The following is a 16,105-nucleotide window of genomic DNA, read 5'->3' on the forward strand; positions in this document are numbered from 1 at the left end:
CCTCCTCAGAATCACCATGGCTTCAGATAGAAGGTGGGAGATTTTTATCATATTGCCTACAGGAGGTGGACAAATTGTAGCTCCTAACAATATAGTGCAGTCTCTCAATTTACCGAATTATAATGATTCCATTCAGTACAATAATAGACCTATATGAAATTATTTTAAATATAAAGCACTGAAACTTAAAATGTCATATAAATGTGAGTTTCATATTATAAAAAAACAATGAAAAAAAATATAAAAATAAATGTTACAAAATCCACTAATATAACAAAGACAAAACACAAAAATGTAAAATAAAATGTAAATAGCCCATACATATACATACATACATACATACATACATAACATACATACATACATACATACATAAAAAAGCTAAATGTAAATACTTTGGGGGGAAACATATTTAAATCAACATTTAAAAATACATTTTAAGAAAAAGTTAAAAATGAATTTAAACAATTAAAATACATAAAAAATATTAAAATCAATTTTTTTTATAAATTATAAATTAAATAGGTAAATACGGGGAGGGTGCACGTATCACTATAAAATAAAAAACATACTTGACAAAGCATGGGGTTTCTTTGAAAGTTTAAAGCTCCCTCAAAGGTGTACTCAAAGGATTTCTCAAGCGCTTTTAAAAGCATGCCTAGGTTCTCCATGAGGGTTCAGCCAGCATGGCAATATGAGGAAACACCAAATGGTGCCTCAAGCACTTTCTCATTGTTACAGTGTTTTGTGCACCATCTCACTAAGCCTGGGGGTGCTTTGGCTGTGCCTGTGGCTAACAAGGCAGATAGAAAAGTGTAGAAGCGGTCTCTGTCACAGTGTCTGAATCTTTTTGTTGAATCTTAGCGGGTAATGGCGCAGAGTCCCTTGAGGCAATTCAGTTTTCTTTGTCTGGCAACCAAGGTCTGGGAAGGGTGGTCCATCTTAATCTCAGCTTTATATAATAACCCTTCACAAGGCACATTCTCATAAAAGTAACTGACAGAATATTGTGTAAAAATCTGTATAATACTTAACAGGTATCAAACAGCACAATTACAGTATCAAACAAAGGCAAAGTATAGGCCTAAGTCAAGAACTTAAGCACTAAATGTGTATATAAACTGGAGTTCATTAAACATGCAGAATCTTTTTGTGTGTGGAGAGATGGAGGCGGTATCAAATATAATCACGAAAGAGGCTGAGCTGTGCATGATAATAGCTTGCAGGAAGCAGGAGGCCAGGCCGCAAAAAGCGTGTGGATATTAGTCACCTCATAACAATGTCTGTATATTCAATATTCTCCACTCCTTTTATTTCTTTCCCTTGCAAATGAAAAGAAATTCAATTGTAAAAACCCATGTCAAATAGCCTACTAAGCAACAACCAAACTGAAAATTAGGTTAGGGTGATTTAAGTGATCTGTTTTTTTTTCTTTGTGACATTTACATTTATTTTCAATGATGTTTTTTTGTCCAATGGGTAAAGATAATTTTATGTATTTGTGTTTCTCTCTACAAATGCAGTCTAATGTTATTAAAGTGCCCGATTAATTGCTGGTTTGTCTTGTCGGATTACATCAGACATCACATTAAATCAGTGGTGCTGTTTGTCTCCCTCTTCCTGTAAGAATCAGTACTACACGGTCCAAAAAACCGCTCGATGTTAGGCTATATTCAGAAAGAGAGTAAATGCAAAAGAAGTAGACATTATTGTCAATACTAATAAATATATTCACTTTCCATTTATTTCAGACCAAATGCATACAATCTTGAGTGAATTTATTTACCAATTGCATAGCAGTGCGCATTCAGGCAGTGCTCTAGATAAAGTAGTAGGCCTATTCATAGACATGCCATTAATTTTTTTGGAGACCCTATCAATTGTCCCCTTCTTAAGCCATAAAAGTGCTTCGTATTAGTATTAAAAAGTATTAGTGCTTAAACAGAATGATCATGGGTCAATACAACCAGATCTCAGTGAAAATACAGTTTGCTTAGTGTACTCGCATGCACTGAGACCGCTGTCTCTACTAGCATTCACATTGTCCTCTTGCAATACAAAGGTAACCTGAGAATGCTGTTCCGCTTTAGCCCAGCTTTTAACATGATTAAACAATCAGACAGGGATTCACACACCCTTGTTTACTTCTTTCTCGGATTCCCGTGGTATACTTGAATTCCCACTTGCACTACAAATGTTGCCTTCCCTGAACAAATATTACAGTGACATTGCCCAATTAAACAACATTGCACACGCTCTGTTATGGCAGATACTTGACCTCACACTCTACACTTGCACCGTTAATATGAAAGTGCACATATTATTTGCATTTTATTTTATATATTAAATATTAAATGTATATAAATATATAGGCTATAAAATGTGTGTACATATAGATCTTCATGCTTGTGCATTCTATTTCTTAGAAAAATACTAGTGTAATGGCAAAACAGACTCATTGTACAGTAAGATATAATATCCCAGCAAGTTATCTCAAGCTAAATATTGAATCTATGTAATTTGGTCATCACATACAGTAGCCTATATATATACACTATACACTCACCTAAAGGATTATTAGGAACACCATACTAATACTGTGTTTGACCCCCTTTCACCTTCAGAACTGCCTTAATTCTACGTGGCATTGATTCAACAAGGTGCTGAAAGCATTCTTTAGAAATGTTGGCCCATATTGATAGGATAGCATCTTGCAGTTGATGGAGATTTGTGGGATGCACATCCAGGGCACGAAGCTCCCGTTCCACCACATCCCAAAGATGCTCTATTGGGTTGAGATCTGGTGACTGTGGGGGCCATTTTAGTACAGGGAACTCATTGTCATGTTCAAGAAACCAATTTGAAATGATTCGAGCTTTGTGACATGGTGCATTATCCTGCTGGAAGTAGCCATCAGAGGATGGGTACATGGTGGTCATAAAGGGATGGACATGGTCAGAAACAATGCTCAGGTAGGCCGTGGCATTTAAACGATGCCCAATTGGCACTAAGGGGCCTAAAGTGTGCCAAGAAAACATCCCCCACACCATTACACCACCACCACCAGCCTGCACAGTGGTAACAAGGCATGATGGATCCATGTTCTCATTCTGTTTACGCCAAATTCTGACTCTACCATCTGAATGTCTCAACAGAAATCGAGACTCATCAGACCAGGCAACATTTTTCCAGTCTTCAACTGTCCAATTTTGGTGAGCTCGTGCAAATTGTAGCCTCTTTTTCCTATTTTTAGTGGAGATGAGTGGTACCCGGTGGGGTCTTCTGCTGTTGTAGCCCATCCGCCTCAAGGTTGTGCGTGTTGTGGCTTCACAAATGCTTTGCTGCTTACCTCGGTTGTAACAAGTGGTTATTTCAGTCAAAGTTGCTCTTCTATCAGCTTGAATCAGTCGGCGCATTCTCCTCTGACCTCTAGCATCAGCAAGGCATTTTCGCCCACAGGACTGCCGCATATTGGATGTTTTTCCCTTTTCACACCATTCTTTGTAAACCCTAGAAATGGTTGTGCGTGAAAATCCCAGTAACTGAGCAGATTGTGAAATACTCAGACCGGCCCGTCTGGCACCAACAACCATGCCACGCTCAAAATTGCTTAAATCACCTTTCTTTCCCATTCTGACATTCAGTTTGGAGTTCAGGAGATTGTCTTGACCAGGACCACACCCCTAAATGCATTGAAGCAACTGCCATGCGATTGATTGATTAGATAATTGCATTAATGAGAAATTGAACAGGTGTTCCTAATAATCCTAGGTGAGTGTATATGTACTTTATGTAGCATGAGCAGTATGAAAATACAATATTTCAAGCACTGCAAATGTTACTATATGTTGATTTTAAAGGGAAGGGTGCACAGACTTGTTTAATCAATTAGAACATTTCAAATTACCAAAAATAACCACTCAAATTACACTTTAACAATATAGACATCAACACCAAAGTTTGTTTGTTGTTTCACTTAATCAGATCCTTGAGTTACTTAAATTATTTCAAGATTGTAGACAATTAAGGCTTCACAAATGACAAAGTAAATTCTTACTGACATGACAATAATTGACAGCCCTGACAGTGCTGGATGCAGTAAAAAGAGCAAAAGTACATAATTATGATTACTACTTCCAATATCTCCTGTTATAAAGAATGACTCATGAAGCAATGGCTTGTTTTCGTCCACTGATACTTGCAGCTTGAGGAGGTATAATTAGTCTCTCAAGTTCAGCATACTGAAAGGGTGTAAAATGGCTTCATATTTCTCTGTCCACTATGGAAAAAAACGATTAATATAACAGCTTTGTTACATAACATCTTAACAGCCAATAGGAAATATTATACTGTGTTTCCTAATCCCCATGTATAATGCTTTAATACCCTATAACTCTTTAATAGTGCACTACTAAAATAGAGTTATTCTTGGCAAGGGTAAAGCTGGAGATACTGTCTCTCCAAGCTGCCGTACTTGTTTATGGAGTACATTTTTTAGGTCTCATTTTCTGACCTCAAACCCACCATACTACAAGTATGAATTACTCAAGCAGCAATCTACAGAAATCAACCCCTGACCCCTGTAGTTAAGTCTCAAACTCTCATGACATCATCTTGGATGTTCTCCCGTCAATCTGCATGATGAACTAAACCGGGGCTGCATCCGAAATCACATACTTCCCTACTATATAGTTGCCGAAAAACAGTATGTCACAAAAGTAGTAAGTCCGAATTCACATTAAGAGTAGGCAAAAAACACCCGGATGACCCACTTCTTCCGCTGAGATTCTGAAGAGTGCATAGTTTTACACTTTACTATCCCATGAGGCCACTGGAGAGGATTTGTGAATGACAGTGATGCGACGCAACCGATGCTGGTAGGTCACAATAAGGGCAACATGACGAATGCAGTACGTCCAGATTACATTAATACTATATAGAACATAGTTTTTTAGCAGTCAAAAAGTAATTACTTATTCAAAATAAGTACCTACTCAAGAAAGTATGCGATTTCAGACGCAGCCAAGGTGAGCCGTCAAACTGCCCAGGGAGTGCAGAAAGTAGGGGACCCAGGGTGAGATGTACACTCCTAGAGGCCACAACTTCAAAAGTCTGAAGTTCAAGGTCACAATTTAAAATACCTGCACCTCAGCATCAGCCTAGAAGCACATACATACACTGACCTTGATCTTACAGAAAGGGAGATACTGTATGATGCATGGGATTTGTCAAATTTAGTTATCCACGTGACCCCCAGAGCTAGACAACATAGCAAATACACCATATGTCATGTTGGTCATGCTTGAAACTAATACACTGAAAGACAAAATTGTGAAGACAAGCCTATTTAACTTTTCCTGAGACAAAACAGAAGCAACTTAAAGTTCAACTTTAAGTAATATTTGGTGAAAATAAATGAAGACTACAAATATAAATTTGGAGAACATGGTTTATGGTCAGGCATAGCTCTTTCCAGTTTTATTTATTAAAAGACAGTGACTTAAACATTTTCTTTCATTGGTCAAAGTGCTAAAATAATGTATAGGATGAACACAAAATAGTATCCCAAGAACGTTTGTGGACCATTTGAGAAATGTAAGGACTTTTAAGGGCCATCTTGAGATGATTGCACTGCCTGGCTCAGATGCAGTAAAGATGAATCATTTCAGTGGGTTTTAGTGACTAAATAAATGAAACAAATGTAAACACAGGGTTCCTGGTAAAATGATTCTTCATATCCCCACCTTCAAATCACTTATTCTTATCACTGTTCAGCAATGTCAAGCCTGTTAGAAAAAGGCAGAGGAAAACAAACCTAAAGTCGGACCATACAGATTGCTGACAATGCCCAAATATTGATTAGCTTACAACAATGCAAAAGTGAACGAATTACATAAGACACATGCAGTAATTTAATAACAGACTGAATATGGATTTCTGAGGACTGAGAGTTATTGTTTACCTTCCTTTGCCACACTCTCTGCTGCACTCTTGGCCTTGCCGCTCAAATCGCTGACAACGTTGTCAAATGCTGCTTCATGCTTGAGGAAGAAAGGTCTCACCACACGTGTGTATATGATCTGAGAGCCATTCCATGAGAACGGAGCCATGCACCACAGTAGAAACAGGCACTGAAATATGAAAAATGCAAATCCTTTTATTTCTCTTCATAAAGAAATGAATACATTTTTCCGCAAGGATGCGTTCAATTCAACAGCTGTAACAGTCAAGTTCAGAAAGATTTCTATTTCAAATGCTGTTCTTTTGAACCGTTTTATAACATTTATCAAAAGAAATGTTACTTGAGCACCAAATCAGTATATTAGAATGATTTCTGAAGGACACCGAAGACTGGAGTATGAAAACTCTCCAGAGACTGATGCTGAAAATTCAGCTTTGCCATCACAGGAATAAATTACATTTTAAAATAGAAAACAATTACTGTAAATTGTAATATTTCATATCACTATTCTTACTGTATTTAGCTACCATAATAAGGGACTTTTCAAAAACATAAAATCTTACCAACCCCAAACTACAATGCTCTAAAATGTGGTATTATTTGAACATCAGGATAAAGAAAACAGAATTCAAAATTGAGTTTTAAAGTAATAAGTGAATATTCCTTGTGGTTTACATCAACACAGCTGGTTATTGACAATTTAAAGCTCGAATAGTCCCTTGGTCTTGACGTAAAACTCAGCAACCTCATCAAACTAATCAATACATTGATTTAACATCTAACCTGTAACACTTTACACTAAGGTATCATTTGTTAACATTACTTTATGCATGAACTAAAACGAACTACCAATTAAAAATATTTTACAACATTTATTAACCTTTGTTAATGTTAGTTAATAAAAATGTCCATTTTCATTTTAGTTCATAGTGCTTTAAATAATAACCATTAACAATTGAATAATAACCTAATGTTAACAAATGAAACCTTACTAGTACTCTTATAAAGTGTTACCATCTCACCACATCCACATCAAACTATCAAAATTCATTAAACAGATCATGCCATAGTGAACATCTCATTAAAAATTATTTTTAATTAGGAATTAAAAATTGGAAAAAAAGTTATCCATATCATGTAAGACCGCAGTTCAACTTAGTCCGCCGCCATTCATTTGTATAAATTGGCTATAAAGCACTCAGTCAAATTTAGAACAAGGATCAAAATTGAAATGAGGCTGTTGGTCAAGTTGGCAGATAGTCAGGCATGCTAAATATACGCGATGCAAAACCTCTCAGCATGACCTACATACCAATACATTTACAGTTCTCATACAGCAACCTAACATACAAAAAGGTGGATGGTTTCTAAAACAGATCTCCAACAAGCAAATACAATCAAAGCATAAATGAAATATATTTTGATAGTGAAACACCATACCTTCCCAGCATAGTAAAAGGGAAACCAGAAGAGGAAGATATCAGAGAAAAATTCAGCCACGCTAAAGAGTCCATAAACCACCCAGTATGTTAGCCATTTGGTGTCGTCATCTTTATTGTTACTCTCGATGGCTTTGATCCTGTATGAGGAACAAAATGAAAACAGGCCAATTCAGTGTGGGTTGCTCTCATTATTGGGCTGCGGAAACATGCATATGTGTGTGTGTGTATGCAGGTCAAAATCTTCACCAATAAGCATACTACATTTGTGAAATTTGATGTCACGTATACTTACGAGACATACGCTGGGTATACGAAACCAATCAAGTTGCAGAGGAGAGAGGCACCATATCCAAATATCAAATAGAGTCCCACAATAGACACGGCACCTGCAGAACAAACAGAGACACATGATCACTGCCATTATTCAAATGAAGAACGGCATTTTAGGAGCACTGATGACTGCATTTTGTCTCATTGTTGACACCTAACAGGATAGAACAAGAACAAACAAAGGCTGCTCAAACACATATTGTTTATATGTGAATATAAGAGATTTTGTCCCCAATCAGGCCATGTAGTCTAGCCACTGCAATTCAGCAGTGACACTTGAAGACTTGTTTAAAAATAACCCTAGGGAGTGGCTATTGGAAGAAGAAATTAGACCCAGAGATGTCATACAAGAAACAGCCACATCACACGATTAGAAGGACATTTCAGGTAACCAGTCAATGCATTTGAACCACTGGACCCATTAACGCATCTGATAATGACACTTTACGGATCATCTGCTTGATGTTTCGCATGCGGTTAAAACAAAGAGAAGTAACTGATAAACCGATGTAAATGCACCAGGGAAATGACAGATAACCCTCGGGGGAAAGCTGTGTGTGCAGCATCTGTTCTTGCCACACAAACACACACACACCCTTGTACATCTATCTTTGTGAGGACATTCATTGACACAATGCAATCTCTAGCTCTTTACCCTAATCCTTTATTAAGTGCATAACCCAAACCCTTACCCTAAACCTGGCTACACTTAACATAATTATAACCTTATCCCTAAACCAAGTCTTGACCCTCAAACAGGCCTTTAAAGGGGTCTCAGAAAGTGAGGACGTATAGCTTCGCAGGTCTAAAACTCAAACCGGGCCTCACAAAGATATCTGTACAAGTGTACACACACACACACACACACACACAGTAGAGTAATGTTTGATTCGTGAATGAATCATTCTCTTGATTCGAATTTCTTTAATTAATTGGTTCAACCGATTCTCAAATCCGGTCTGAACCCACAGCTTTCTCTGAACTATTATTTAACGAAACTGAATCGGTTCAATTGAGTCAACGCTTGATAATTGATAATAAATAAATTGATATTGAATATATATTGATCATATTGTCCATTGATAATAAATAAATAAATAAATAAATAAATAAATACTAATTATATAAAACGGTAATAAAGAACAGTGTGTGCTACAAATGGCTTTAATTGTACTGATTGTAATACCATGCCATGATGTCTGGAACCGCGTAATGACAACCAGAGCGCAAAAGAACCTCTGAATCGTGTGTGTGTGTTTGTGTACTCAGAATTCCATATTCAGCAGACCCATGTAGTGTAGGCTAAGTTAGCCTAGACAGTTATCAGTATGACTCCCAAAGCCCTTTGCACTATTTTGCAACATTCAACAAAGGCTTGACATATGTCACAGTAACTTCAGTTAGACCTAGCCTACTTGTTAAAAGAATGACCACATACTTCTGTAAAGAGAATCAATTTTCGACGACGGTCATGGATACAAAGGACTTTAAACTCACGGAAGTCCATCAAAGTCTGACAGCTGATAGCCAAAGCTTGAATAGCCTAAATAATGTAAGGCTTACTATCCCTGATTAAATCATTAAAACTGCTTCCAAACGAAGGATTAAAACCAGTCACGTACCTGATGCAATGTACTGTTTCTGAACTCCAGTTTTTGTCTCTAAAACAGATAGAAAATCCGTTACCACGTTCTTCTGCTTAAAAAACGCGTCGTAACGTTCTGTAATAGTGTTTAACATTTTGTCCCTCCTTATAGTAGTAAGCTACAGCAGACCGTGACCAGGACCAGAATTGTAAACAGTTTTCCAAGCTAAGCAAACTAACTTGGGGAAAGTTTGTCCCTCAGTCTCAGCAGCAGCACTGGACTGGCTCGTTACAGGCGGGCGCTGAGCACAAACTATATGAACCAATCGAATCTAATAAAAATATATGATTCCACCTCCCTCACAGGTGATTACGATTCTGCTGAAATGCTGACAAGCTGCGCCTTTGACTCATTGAAAGGGGGCGTGTTGGAGAGTAATGAAAGTATGGCAACTTTTGTATCAGAAGAATAAAATGATCTCTTTTACAATTTTCCTCTTACTATCTTCCTTTTACCCCCTAAATACAGCCTTGGTTGTAGGTCTAAGCAAATTGTCTAATGCAAAGTTTCTCAATTTAAATTTGTTTAGTAATGAGTTTTTAGGCTAACTCAAAGCTAATCCGCAAGGTTCCCTCGTGTAGTCATCGTCACTTATCAGCTGTAAAAGCAAAAACAACAAACACAACAACAACAACAACAACAGAAAACGCACACACAGCTTCTTAAAATTTCACGTTTGAATTTGTTTGTTTGTATGTAATATATATTGATTTTACTCATATATTTCATAACTCAGGAAATTCAAAGGGAACCCATATCTGCCTCTGATATGCGGACCAGCTGGGCTATGTGAGATGAAATCCTACATAATGTCAATATAAAAAGTAAGTAATCTATATTAATCTTCAATTTTAAATGACCTACTAATGGGTTTTATAAAATGACCTAGCATACACTGGTCTTTAGCTGTTTATTTCAAACACATCTGACATTTTTAAAATGTACCAGAGGAGGGCACTGTTCTCTTCGTTTCTTTCGCTATTCACCTCAGTTACACTGTGTGCTGCTCTCATTTTATGTCCCTAAAGAAATGTTTGCTCTTTTAGCATTTGCATTACTATTTTTATTTAACTTTTTATTTTATATGGTATTTCTAAAATTAGTAGGGAGACTTCAGCAAAGATGGGACTAAGTTGGAGTTGTTGCCCTTTAAACATCTAAAGGCAATACATTTTAATCGCCAATAATAATTGACACATGAGAATGTCATTCTGAAAATGTTTTAATTTGCCTTATAGTAGATGTGATCAAATGTCAATATCTGAACACCCATCTTTGTAATATAGGCCTAATCTGTTTTTTTAAGATTGGATGCTAAATTGTCAAAAATATATTTTATTTAGGGTTTCAAGTTTTTGAAGTTTTAATAGAAAAAATCATTAAAAAGGATTGTTTTGCCCCATTCACATTTGACAATTTATCACTCATATCATAAGTTGCTCGTATATATAACTCAAGGCCCTGTTGTGCTACAGCAGAACAAATTATTGAATTAATAAATGAATGATATATGAGGTGATTGGTATAAAGTCTGTGTGAGATATCTCATATGACACTAACATTCAGCTATATTGCTGTATGAGGAGTGTTAGGGATTTGCTTTTAAAGACCCAAGGATCAGATATGATTAAGACCAGGAGTTAGAAGTGCAGTCAATTTAATACAATTAAAATATTTTTTGTATACTGAAGATAGTTTGCAGTTTCATCAGCAGAAGTCAGCTTCAAGACTCACAAGGAGTTCATAGGCCACCCCGCTTACAAAGATCACAGCAGTTATACCCTTCACCAAGGTCTAATGTCCTTGCTTCAGGTTGAATGATTCTGATTGGCTAATAAATAGATAAACATAAATGTCCACACATGGACTGATAGACTGAAGCATATCTCCATCGATTATGCGGCTGAAAATCAGACCCTGAATTTAGGCACGTCGTGACCTTCCAGGTCGCAGATCTGGGATGGGCGCCAACATTTCGAAGAAAACAAGCCAGTCAGTCTCCAATAATGCCACTTGTTCCTTAACCTGTAACCATAACACACACACAGACACACAGCTTCTTCAAGGTTGGATTTGGCCAGGCTCCAACGATAAACATGAGACTCTTCCCAAAACATCCAGATAACATGTTCTTTATCTCAATGAGAGGACACTTTAATCCAACACAGTAAAGTAAAGATTTAAACCAAGAAATGGTCACTCAACTCCAATGACCCTTGTGACCTATAATCGTCATGGTAAGCTAGAATATCATATATATATATATATATATATTAACACATGTTGAATACCTTTCTCAAACAAAACTAGTCCATATTTTGTTTCTGGGAGCCGGGCTAAATAAGCAAGCACTGTTGCTGTATTCCTAGCATGGGCTAGACCCGCAGTCACCTCACAGATACCAAATACAGACATTAGAGAATACATGAAAAGAACATCTCAGTAATCACACTGGTAACTTCTATAACCAAGTAAAATCTCATAAGCCAGAGAAGTCATTCTACTCATTTGAAAATATTGATTAATACCTTGATTATATTCACTCATTAGATATACGTTGAAGCAGCAGTGGAATCCACCCCTTCAGGAGGTAATGGATTGATATCCAAAAATATACATAAAACAGATTTCAGCTAAGCTGCCAATAAGATTATTTACGCTAAGAAAATTATACCTTTATCATCATGGGTTTTAGCTGCGCTGAAAGCTTTTGTTTTGAAATCCAGATATTAATCTCTTAAGCCACTTGTACAACCCCAATTTTTGTAAAACTGACAAAAGTACAAAGAAAAGATTTTCAAAGTTTTCACCTATAACCAGTTCATAATTGTCGACTGTTTTAAAAAAAAGTTTAACTTGGAAATTCGATAATCTTTTAACTTTTTTGAAGTGTTATGCAGCCATCAAACTCAAATTTTGTTTATATTTACAAAATACAATTAATTTGGCCAATGAAAACATTGGACATTTTTTCTTTGTACTTTTGTCAGTTAAATAAAGTTTAAAGAGAAATAACAAATCACACATATTTTATTTTATTACATTTTAGAAAATGTCCCAACTTTTCCTCCAGTTATCCTTAATAAAATTTACCATACACCGTAAACACTGTTTCCTCATGGTGATTTTATTTTATTTTATTTTATTTTATTTTATTTTATTTTATTTTATTTTATTTTATTTTATTTTATTTTATTTTATTTTATTTTATTTTATTTTATTTTATTTTATTTTATTTTATTTTATTTTATTTTATTTTATTTTATTTAGCTGTCACACTTTTGTCATGGTCAAATCAGCATTAATCCATTTAACCCATTCAATACTCAGCCAGGCCAGTATTAAAACACCTCTGGTACACGCACACTCCTGCAATTAGGTGATCCATAGTTGAGTGTCTTAGTTAAATGAGACTATCATGTGTGCAAATCTCCCGACTGCTCACAATACCAACAATGTCACTAAATAGGACAGGCATGCCTAACTCTTAAAAAGTCATCAAACCAAATTGCAATGGATAACAACTCCATGGTGTGCCGTCAGAGGATGTGCTAATTGTCCAGAGGACTTAATCCTCTTTTCACAGAACTGCGGAAGACTTTATACCTGATTATTAGCACAGCCATTGGCCATACTGTGTGAGAAACTGGCATGAAATGACATATATCTCTCTATCTCTAATACTAAAAAAATATGTGTATAGCCTATATGTGTTTTGTCTGGACAGCATTTACATATATTTGACTGAGTACCACTATAACATATGCGTGTTATAGTATATTTTTATTAGACATTCTGGATATATTTGTAGAATATATGAATGGCCTCTGTGGTTTCAGGCTGTGATTTACACTTTATGTCTCCCTTTAGCTGAACTTGCCATGACTCTGCACCTGCATAGTGATGGAAAGCTCTTCTTTTGGCCTTCAAGATGGGTAACAAAGCCTGCACAATGACACTGTAGGTCTCACCCTGAACTTTCACCTGCATTGTAGAAAATCCTTCTTTGGCCTTCAACATAAGATAAACAGGCCATGCCACTGTTAGGCTACTAGTGTAATTGTCAGATGGTCAGCTGGCGTCTCGGCTTTGTTGTTTGCTGCAATAAAGTCTAACTTTTGGCATCTGGAACTTCTTGACTGAGAAATTTTTGCAAAGAGAGAAAGGGCATTTGCCATGACAGTGTTTACATACAAATTTGTGGTGCAGTCCATTCACCCTGCAAAATGTTTTTTGTTTCTTTTAGATATCCTAGTTATATTTTTAATATAGACATGGCCTGGTTGGTGTCAACACACTCTAATGTGCAGTTGTTTTTGACCCCCTGCACTGGACTATCAAATATATGGCATGACAGTCCCAGAATAATTTAAATAGCCAAAATAAATACAATTTAAAATATGTAAAAAATTAAGTAAACTATAAACAGTGTTGGGAAAAGTTGCTTTTAAAAGTAATGCATTACCATATTGCATTACTCCCTAGCAAAGTCGTTACTTTTTATGGATAGTAATGGGTTGCTTTTTTCTCACTTTTTATATATATATAAAAGGTAAGTCAGATATTTTCTTTATAAATTTATAAGTAATGCGTTACTTTACTAGTTACTTAATTAAAAAAAGATTAAAAAAGATTAAAAAAAGTAATCTGATTATGTAACTCGTATTACTTGTAATGCGTGACCCCCCCAACACTGACTATAAAGTACACTATAATTTGGTAACACTTTAGTTTAGGGTCCAATTCTCACAATCAACTAGTTGCTTATTATTAGCATGCATATTGCTAGGATATTGGCTGTTTATTAGTACTTGTAAAGCACATATTAATGCCTACTATACCTTAACTAACAACTCCCTTACTATTAATAAACAGCAGAAGTTTACTGAGTGAAAATAGTAAGAATTGGACCCTAAACTAAAGTGTGACCAATAAAAACTATTTTTTTAATAAAAAAACCCCCAAAAAACAAGGGACCCAGTATGCACTGGGGCATGAATAAACAATATAGATTAATTGTTTAACTGTGTGCCATTTCTATTTACATAATTGTTCCTGGTTGTGCGGTCACATTTAGCTATTTGTTTTCTTCGTCTTGTCAGGAATCATTTATTCATCTGCTCAAAATGATCAGGTAATCACCCATGTCGTGTTTCATGTACCATGTCTGATGTTGAGGTCTGCATATGGCAAATTGTAAGACAAAGTGTTTTATGTTCTTGTTTCATAAGTCTTCATTTAGGACATTAGCATATAGCTATTTTAAATTGATACAACTAAACAAATCAGCTTAGAATGACTATTTACTTTGTTCTGAGTCTGCATTTCAGATCTTGTTTTCCATTAATATAAAGACTCTTTTACCTTTCAGAACCAAAACACACCTTCATTTCCTGGACTGGAGTCCTTCCAATGCTGTCTGGTCATTAAATCAATACCTGCTGCTGAACGCTAGTGTCGGAAATGCCTGCAAAGTGCACCTGCAGAAATCCCATTAAGGCATGACGTTCAAACTAATAAGGGGAATGTCCTTCATCTCCGAATAGCCTCCACGCATGTGTTCTTAGTCAAAGCAGTGCAGCCATAAAAAGCTGTCAAACAGAGAGAACATCCCTTTTCCATGTGAGCTAGGAGTGCTGTATGGGAAAAGGATAACTTGGTAATTCAATACATTTTAGCTCATTCTTCTGAACTGCTCCTCTTACTGCATATTGTTTACGTATATATTGTTTATTTGTTTTATCTTGAAGAGTATCTCATATATTCTGAATTCTGAGATGCTAAAAAAAATTCAAGCCCACTAAGTAATAATACACTTTGAATGATTCTGTAGTTTATCTTGATAGACATCCGTGTTACATCCTACTATTTTTGTCAACTTTAAAAAAAAAAAAGTTTTTAAAAAATCAATTACATAAAACTATGTTTTTTTTTGTTGTTGTTGTTTTTTTATTGTTTATTTAAAAGGGACAATGCACATCAATTAACATTTGTTTGTTTACACTCAAAATGTAAATGCGCCAGAGTTAGCTAGAGAGCTAATTTTCATCTGTAGTCCCTTATAACATCCATCTTGTTTAACCCTCATGTTGTGCTACAGGATTTTCTTCCCAAAATGCTAGTTAATGTTATCGAATTGGACTAAAACTTACTGACTTTGCTCACACAAGGTACATATAAAAAGTATATATTTTTTTGTGTTATTTTATTCACCTCTTTTTCTGAGGTGAATAAGCTTGAGTTAAGCTTTTTTCACTCAAACACTGAAGTACATAGGTCAGATCAATGAGGCCTATATGATCAATCAGATCCAAAAAGATATACATAATCTGTGCTAATTGAAAGAAAGCAATTTGACAAAAAAAGCACACAAAAAAGAATAATGACAGATTTACAAACAATTTAGAAGGCTGGTCATTTTTGACAGAGAACACCAAATTAGGTAAAGGATTTTCAAAACAGCATAAGGGTTATTATCTTTTTTAACCCAAAAAGTATTATTTATTGGGAGTGCATTTATAGGTTCCAGCCAGGGACCAGTTGTTCAAAAGTAATCTGATCGGATTTCAGGATTGGATCAAATATTGAAAATGGGTTGTTCAAAAGAAATCAGATTAGATCATAAATTTAGTTGTATTTACTTTTTAGTAATATTGGGATTACCAATTTGATCCCCAAAATCAGGATGATACTGATCCCAGCAGAAGGGTGGATTTCAGGAACAA

At 35.7% G+C, this 16,105-nt stretch overlaps 1 protein-coding gene across 1 annotated transcript; it reads right to left on the reverse strand.

Moving 5' to 3' along the window:
• Window positions 1-5,431: 5,431 nt before the first annotated feature.
• LOC309500419 (receptor expression-enhancing protein 6) lies at window positions 5,432-9,584 on the reverse strand. The gene is made up of 5 exons (XM_082172060.1): window positions 9,357-9,584; window positions 7,697-7,790; window positions 7,403-7,541; window positions 5,963-6,131; window positions 5,432-5,786 (listed from the first exon to the last, which is right to left on the reverse strand). The coding sequence occupies exons 1-5, from the start codon at window positions 9,472-9,474 to the stop codon at window positions 5,752-5,754; spliced, it is 555 nt and encodes a 184-aa protein (XP_082028186.1). The 5' UTR covers window positions 9,475-9,584; the 3' UTR covers window positions 5,432-5,751.
• Between the last annotated feature and the right edge of the window lie 6,521 nt (window positions 9,585-16,105).

The sequence above is a fragment of the Leuciscus leuciscus genome (assembly GCF_965113295.1).
Source record: "Leuciscus leuciscus genome assembly, chromosome: 6".
NCBI lineage: Eukaryota > Metazoa > Chordata > Actinopteri > Cypriniformes > Leuciscidae > Leuciscus > Leuciscus leuciscus.

Coding starts and splice junctions, on each gene's coding strand:
- LOC309500419 (XM_082172060.1), bottom strand. CDS start 9,474: ATGTTAAACACTATTACAGAACGTTACGACGCGTTTTTTAAGCAGAAG. Junction 7,791..9,356: donor GAAACAGTACATTGCATCAG/GTACGTGACTGG, acceptor TTTGTTCTGCAG/GTGCCGTGTCTATTGTGGGA. Junction 5,787..5,962: donor AGAGAGTGTGGCAAAGGAAG/GTAAACAATAAC, acceptor TTTTTCTAACAG/GCTTGACATTGCTGAACAGT.